Source organism: Magallana gigas, chromosome 1 (genome assembly GCF_963853765.1).
Source record: "Magallana gigas chromosome 1, xbMagGiga1.1, whole genome shotgun sequence".
Taxonomy (NCBI): domain Eukaryota; kingdom Metazoa; phylum Mollusca; class Bivalvia; order Ostreida; family Ostreidae; genus Magallana; species Magallana gigas.
Window position 1 is genome coordinate 53,552,434 of NC_088853.1, and position 8,598 is coordinate 53,561,031.

Genomic DNA, 8,598 nt, shown 5'->3' on the forward strand with positions numbered 1-8,598 from the left:
AACCACTAATGTTTCATCGTCATTAGTTCTGAATTAAATTGTTCAACACATAAGCACAATTAAGGTGAAAACCCCCTTAGAAAATACTATGTTTTTTTATATTTTAAAAACACCGTTTGGAGACAATAATGACAAAGAAGTAGTTGATTTCCTTTTTGTCCCTCATTCATTTATCTGGAGTGTTGTATCCAGCAGTACAGGGGTGTTGCTAAAACGCGGAACGGAAAACGGAACGGAAAACGGAACGGAACGGAAAACGGAATTTTTTTTGTACCAGAACGGTGTATAAAATGACATCTTAAAACAAGATACTGAATGTAAATAAAAGAATAATCTGTCAATGCTATTGCTAATAAAAGATTGACAGTTAACTACTTTGATCTGGTAATTCATCGTTATCAATACATTATTTTTTGCCGAGACGTTAAAATAAATTCTATTAAAGAATTGTGTATTTGTTGACAAATTTAACTTATTTTTTACTTAACGACTCTTTGTTTATTAAATTGTTGCTTTTAAATTTTTATAATCATACAATTATAACAATTGGACGGGAACCCCTCTTTATATCAGGTTTAACTCGCGCATGACCTCTGTACGAAACGTTATGGATCCAGAATGATTTTTCATTCCACCCTCACCTCCGCTCGAATTCCGTATACATTATATTCAAGTACAAAAACATTCTCAGAGTCTAAATTTGTGATTTCGTTTCAAAAGATAAAAAAACTAACCAAATGTGTATTTATACGTTATTATTATTATCATTATTTATGAGTTATTATTTTTTAATATCATATACATCTATTTGAAATTAATGAAAACAGGATGGCAGTATTCATTAAAACATTAAATAGAAAAAAACAATAAACTTTTCCAGTTTCCCAAGCTTTAATATTTACACTGTCATATTGTGTCCTTTTATCTTTCGGCCTGGTTGAAACACCAAGTCATTGCAATTAAACAAAGCAGCAAAGGGGATCGGGGCAGTTTTTTCGTGATGACAGCAGTGGTATCAAACATGTCGGCTCTTTTGAAAATCGACGACTTCGGATTAGACCATGGGAACTTCGTCCTCATTCGACTCGCCAACATAGAATCATGTGGGAGGAAAATTTCAGACAGTTTTTGAAGAATAGGTAATGTATTATTTTTTCAGTTATTTTTATGCTTTTCCAAACCCCATTATATTCCTATTAGGTACGAAGGGGCATTCAAAACATTTGATGTTCTAAAAAGGGGTGTATGTGGGGATCCGGACCCTTACAGGCTAGAAATTGATTCACATAGCAAAGATACCGAAAACAGGCCTTGGACCGTCTTCCCTGGCAATTAAACATCCATCTGAGACCCCATCCTTATAGGGGAAAATTTCTGGATCCGCGCATCAGAGAATTGAAAGAAAATATACATTGAACACCTAACATCGAAATAGGTTTTAACAATTGAAATCAATATCAATGTCGAATTTTTATTAATAGCTACAAACCGAACCCCGGCAATTATTCTGGATTTAAACCCGAAAAATACGATACGAATATTTTCATTCAACAATAATTGTTAAAATTAAGGTCGAATTTCCGTGAATCAACTTATCTTTCTTTGCAAACCCGCAGCTATCAGCTCAATTTAATATTAATGAAAATCATTAATATTGATTATGAATTAAAGGTACATGTATTAATCAGGCATTGTATATAAATTATGATATATATCTTTTTAGATCTGACTCCGAATTATCAGACTCTTCGTCGAATATCAGCTTGCCATCTCTTGAAGAATTATCAACTTGTGCAAACGATGAAGACGCTCCGATTTCAATTTCCAGTACAGATTCCTTTAAAGAAACCAAAAGTTTTCATCTGTCATCACAAGATGATTCCATTGTTATTTTGTCGAGCCCAGAATCTGTCTCAAATTCACCAACATCGAAAGCCTACCAAGATTTGTCCGATTCGAGCAGTAGTTCTGGACATGATTTTGATCAAAGGTATGCCTGTGATAATAGAAGTTCAGTCACGTAGCATCGGTTTTGAAAGGGGGTAGAGAGTAACTCCAAATCTTCACATGCATAAAAAATTCACCCGTCTACAAATTCTTACTCCGTGGGGAGTGACAAACCAAAAATATCAACATATGGCCAATCCTCAAAGGGGGGGGGGGGGGTAACGTGCTTAAATCATCCATTATAATGTTTTGGTGAATTTCACCTACATATTACCTGTATATTCATTGACATGCTCCTAAAAATGTGTGTGTGCGTGGGGGGGGGGGGTGTTCCTTCAACATTCATACAATTTTCTATACATTTATGTTGTACATATGAAGAAAAAATATCCTTTTGGAGAAAAAGAGAGGGAACATCCTCCCTCCCCCCTCATGCACTGATACTGCGTGTCTGCGGTATATTTTAGAAAAACTAAAAATGTGGTGAAATACGCGTTTAGCTTTGTTCATTTTGTTTTAATGGCAGAATACGGGATGGGCATGTGTGTTGTTTTAGTGTTGCATGTGAATGGGTGGTGACTGCTGTGTTGATTGATCTAGACCTGAGTTTATGTTCAAAACCTGATAACACTCAGTGTCATTCTTTAGTGGGTAATGATGCATTATTATTTAATCCCTGTAAACGCCTTAACACTCCATATACTAATTTTCTTGTTGTTAAGAGATATCGGTCAATATTAAAACATTTTAAGATCATATTTATGATTTTTTATTTTTGTTTATTCCTTATCGATCCTATCAGATTATATGTATTAATTTGTTCTTACATATACACATACTAGATGTTCCTCTAAATTCGTTGAGCTAAACCTTGCTTCGCCAGCTCCAATCTGATGTTGATCAGATAATTGATGAATTTCTCATCAAGAATTAGTTTAGTGTTTAAAAGCGTCCTTAATGCCCGCAAAGGTCAAGTCAACAACCCATACGTCATACGTTTTAGCAGCTTGTTGCAATGAGAGATCAAATAGGAAGTACAATGAAATTAATACTCGCCCCCCCCCCCTGCCGCCCCCCCCCCCCCTTCAACCCGTGCCGAATCGTCCTTGAATTTAAATCGTAACATACATGTATGTCACATTTGATGTATCAATAGTCTTTCATTATGAAGCTACACAAGTTTCATATCAAGGCTGCTCACCCTTTTAATATCTAAATGGGACTAATGACTGTTTAAAGATTTCTCCCTCAAGACACCCATCACTTGTTTAAGTTATAAACACGTTACAAACTATTAAGATTTCGCAATTTTCTGCATTTTCGACAGTCCATTATTATTTCCCGTTGCATATAAAGTTTCAGTGATAATACATAATTCTAAAAAAGAAGACATGGTAGGAATCCGTGACTTTCTCGAGGGGGTACACCGTTACCACCCAACCCATGCGTGGATGTAGAATTTTTTTTCCCGGGAAGGGAGTGGGGTGTGGTGGTTTATTTTGTTTGTTCGGGGGGGGGGGGGGGGTTCCTATGCCTATATTCTATTTCTGTCCCATCTAAATTGTAGATCCGCGCGCATGGAGCCAGTATAAAAATGACAGCTGAAAAAAGTTTAAACGGGCAATGAAAAGCGTAATATTTTCCGGAAAGCGAAATCCGGGGGGGGGGGGGGGGGTGCTTTTCCATTTTGCACAAGGGGAAATGTCTCTGTCAATCCCTGCGAGTTCAATGTCTATTTCTGAAAAACTTTACTGAATAACTTTATATCCTATGGAACTCTCATTAATGAAATCCACAAATGAATTAATAAATTTGGACGAGTCTATAGTTCCGGAAAACAAGATTTAATTTCTGCATGATCTACCAAAATATTTCTAAATGAAAAACGGAAGTAGATATCGAATATGCATTGTTTATTCGACATTTTTCATTTAATGCTTGATTTAACATGGTTTTATTTTCTTTAGGTCGTTCGGGCATCAGACCAAGTCATCTGATCAACCGCTGGAGTACTTTGAGGATAACAAACACATGCCGATTTATTCGTCGTCTGATAAGGGATTTTCAGTAAAAGATGCCGTTTCGATAATAATAAATACAAAGGATAAATTGGCATCCAAAGTACCGTTCAGTTGCAAAGAAACCAAAATATTTGTTGTAGACACAAGCAAGTTAGAACATATTGATGATATACGGTCTCATGAACTTGGTGCAATGAAAAATGAGAGAGTTCAGAGAGATTACGTTTCAGTTGCTGAAGATGAAAAAGTAATCAAAGTTTTGAAAAAAAATCCCAATGTCATGAGAAAAGGAATTTACATGCTAAAAAGGTCTTACTACTCTTTGAAAGGCGACACAAGTTTTAAGAGAAGAATATATGAACTATCTGATTGGAAAGGCGATCAACACAAAGTAGTCATTTTGCAGTTTGTTTTCCACGGTAATGCTCCTCCACCAAAGCCAAGACCGCATGGAAATAGCAAATCAGGGGGCATGTATGTTAGGACAACAAAGTCAACGCTTGAAAAGGTGAAGGAGAAGTTGAAACCAAAAGATGCTTTTGAGGATGCGTTCGAATCTGTTGGCGGCATGGAAGCAGAAAGCATGTGTTCCATCCCCAGAAACGTAAAGCAGATTTACAACATGAAACAATCGAAGTCCAAGCAAGAAATAGGGTCCAAAGAAAAAGACGATTTGTTTTCGATAATACAACAATGCAAATCTGAACAATCTCTGACCAACCCCTTTATCAGATCAATTCAAGCTGCGCCCGAACCCATGTGCGTCTGTGTAACTGACAGACAGCTATCGGAAATGCAAAAATTCCTAACTAACCCCTCAGAAGCATCCATATTAGGTATTGACCCTACTTTTAATTTAGGCCAGTTTCTGGTAACGGTTGGAACGTACAAACACTTGCAACTTCGACATCGGCGAACCGGAAACTCCCCTACGATGATTGGTCCGGTGCTCATTCACCAACAGAAGCTCCCAATGTCATATTCCTATTTGGCAAGCACATGCACTTCTCTCAGACCATCTCTAAAAGAAATTCTTTTCATAGGAACTGACGATGAAAAGGCCATTTTTAACGGTGTTAAAACCTTCTTCCCCCATAGCTTAAACATTCAATGTTTTAGGCATATGCGAAACAACATTTCAAGAAAACTCCAAGGGCTAGGTGTTTCTGAAACCGCTGCAGGCGAATACCTGAGGGACATATTTGGTGTTAAACGCAATTCCGAGGTAGAATATGGATTGGTGGATGCAACATCAGATTCTGAGTTCGATACAGAGTTGAAAAATTATGAAATAATCTGGAATGAAAGGGAAATCGAAGACCGCAAAACAAACGATCCACTTTTCCACAAATGGTTCCTTAAGGAAAAAGCAGATACTTTTAAAAAGCATCTTCTGTTACCGTTGAGAATATCTGCAGGTCTTGGATTTGCTGAGTACACCACAAATGCTAATGAGTCTATTAACAAGAAGCTGAAAGAAAAAGTTGACTACAAAGAATCTCAGTTAGGAGAATTTTGTTCCAAACTGTTCTCTTTAGTTGACAGCCAGAATAAAGATGTTGAAAAATCCCTCATTGGAGTCGGACCTTACGAACTGCGACCTGAATATAAGCAATTTGAAATATGTCAAACGGATTGGTTTAAGCTCTCAAACAGTACAAGACAAAGCCATCTAAAAAACTTTCTTAAGGCCCCTTTGAAGCCGTCTCGTCAACGTTTTGACAACGAGGGTGCTTCCACTTCCAGTACAAACAAATGCCAAAGCCTAAGTATTAACTTTGAAGAAACTGGATTGTCAGAAAACGTTTATAAACATGTTTGGGAGAAAGCTGTTGAGATTTTGGATAAGGACAGTAATATTGTACATGCCCCTGGAGAAAACACAGCCATGCTTGTTATCAGTAAATCAAAAAAAATGCCTCATTATGTTGAAATTTTCAAAAGCGGAAAAATCGAATGCCCATGTGATGGATATAAGGCCAAACAAATGTGTTCTCATGCTTTGGCAGTAGCAGAGAAAAGGGGAGTTCTTGAAAATTATCTTTGTTGGTATGAAAAATGCAGGGGTCTCAGCATTTCAGCGATATGCAGAGAAAAAATGCCACAAAAACCTCAAAAGAAACCAGGCCATAAAGATAGATCGTCAAAAAGAAAATCTACTACTCGTTTTGAATACGATGATGCACTTCCCACGAAACGTAGATCGCGCTACAACCCGACAGAAAGTAATGTAACTGCAGCCGATGATATTGAGTCCAATTACTTTCTGAAATCATTAAATGGAACAAAGATACGGGTATGTTATGGGTGTTCAAAGGCAATCAGAATCCCGCCACACGTTCCTGCGCCCCCTTACGATGTGGTTATATGCAGAAAGGAATATCGCGCCTATTCCTTGGACGGGATATCAAAACTCACGCTCACGCCTCAAAATGTCCATTATCATTTACGGAAGGCATGCCTCACAATGAAAAACCCCGAATTTGACGAGGATACTCTCATCATTTGCCCTCCTGATGTCGGTCAGCAGCTAACAGACGTTCACAAGAATTATTTGAAATGTTTTAATGTGAAGTACTAAAATCTCTTAAGATGTTTCTTGTAAAAACGGGAGTGGAGTGTAAACGTTAAACTATTGGGATTCATGTGTTTCACAATTGAATAAATCTCAAAATGTAATTAATGAGTTATGTTTATGTAATTGGTTTTCCATAGAAATGACGTTAAAAATTATAATCATGATCAGTGCCTGACTGAATTCTGCGCGAACTCGCGGGGCAAATATAACAGACTAAAAACAGATCGAAAAATTACAAAGTGCAACGATTGGTTGCCCTCACCAGACAAACTTGAAAGTGCCCCCGTTTATTGACGATCAATTTAGAAAAGCGTCGTGTCCTACCTTTTGCTTTTTAAATTTATAAACGGTTCATTTGATTGTTTTCATTATGTAAGTCACATTTTATTATACTAAAGGGTCGAGTTATAGCCAAGCTGTTTGTAGCCTTTTTTCAATAGTAAATATTAATGGGCCGTTTTTCATTCATAAACAAATGGGTCGTAGAAAAACCGTGAAATGACGATAATGAGTTGCCACAGCTGGTGAGGATAGACATTTATCAAAAGTACACTGAAATAACAGATATTAAACCTAGAGGTTATCGTACTGATTGTGTTTTCATTAGATGGGACGTATTTAATTTTTCAAAAAATAATCATGATATTTGATGGTGCCCCAACGCACTACTGTCGGAATAACCGCAATTTTGTACCTAGCCAACAATGAAACTAATATATATACTGTTACACTAACTTAAATGCTCGCTTACTATAGTGTATATAAAACATATAAATATATGAATAGTCAATTCAATTCCGAATAAATTTCTTGATTTAAAAGCCAAAAATGCATACAAATGATCTTTAATATATGTTCATTTGATATAATATATGTATATTTGATGTAATCATGATAGTAATGTGTTTGTATTTTCTTTCCGTTTTCCGTTCCGTTCCGTTTTCCGTTCCGTTTTCCGTTCCGCGTTTTAGCAACACCCGCAGTACAGCGATTTGTCCCCCTTGTCTGCTTTCTACATTCATCCCGTCGCGTTTCTGCGTGTCGGGTTTGCTAGACTGGTGGAAATCCATTCTTCTGGTGGTCTACATTGAAATATCTGAAGTTTTTCTGGCTTTTTAAAACAATTTTGATATTTTTGTCCCCCGCCGCAACGCGGAGCGGGGACATAGAAATGCCGGGCGTCCGTCCGTCCGTGTGTTCGTGCGTCCGTCCGTCACACTTTTTTGTAAGCGCTCTCATGCCTACAAATTTTGACGGATTTTCATTAAATTTATACCAAATGTTTATACCACTATTACCTTGGTCAAGCTCGAAAATCAGCTTTGGTCGATACTTTTTGTTGGAGTTATGGGACTTTGACTGCAAAAATGACTCCGTTTTATCCAAAAATTGACCTTGTAAGCGCTCTCATGCCTACAAATTTTGACAGATTTTCATTAAATTTATACCAAATGTTTATACCACTATTACCTTGGTCAATTTCGAAAATCAGCTTTGGTCGATACTTTTTGTTGGAGTTATGGGACTTTGACTGCAATAATGACTCCGTTTTATCCAAAAATTGACCTTGTAAGCGCTCTCATGCCTACAAATTTTGACAGATTTTCATTAAATTTATACCAAATGTTTATACCACTATTACCTTGGTCAAGTTCAAAAATCAGCTTTAGTCGATACTTTTTGTTGGCGTTATGGGACTTTGACCACAATCATGACTCCGTTTTATCCAAAAATTGACCTTGTAAGCGCTCTCATGCCTACTAATTTTGACGGATTTTCATTAAATTTATACCAAATGTGTATACCACTATTACCTTGGTCAAGTTCGAAAATCAACGTTAGTCGTTACTTTTTGTTGGCGTTATGGGACTTTGACCACAATCATGACTCCGTTTTATCCAAAAATTGACCTTGTAAGCGCTCTCATGCCTACAAATTTTGACGGATTTTCATTAAATTTATATCAAATGTTTATATCACTATTACCTTGGTCAAGTTCGAAAATCAGCGTTAGTCGATACTTTTTGTTGGCGTTATGGGACTTTGACCACA

At 36.9% G+C, this 8,598-nt stretch overlaps 1 protein-coding gene across 1 annotated transcript; it reads left to right on the forward strand.

The window, feature by feature from the left end:
* The first annotated feature begins 232 nt into the window (after nt 1-232).
* On the forward strand, nt 233-7,439 carry LOC105332054 (uncharacterized). Its single transcript, XM_034476516.2, has 3 exons — nt 233-1,139; nt 1,724-1,990; nt 3,915-7,439. Exons 1-3 carry the CDS (start codon nt 1,102-1,104, stop codon nt 6,547-6,549), a joined length of 2,940 nt encoding a protein of 979 aa, XP_034332407.2. The 5' UTR covers nt 233-1,101; the 3' UTR covers nt 6,550-7,439.
* The last annotated feature ends 1,159 nt before the right edge of the window (nt 7,440-8,598 follow it).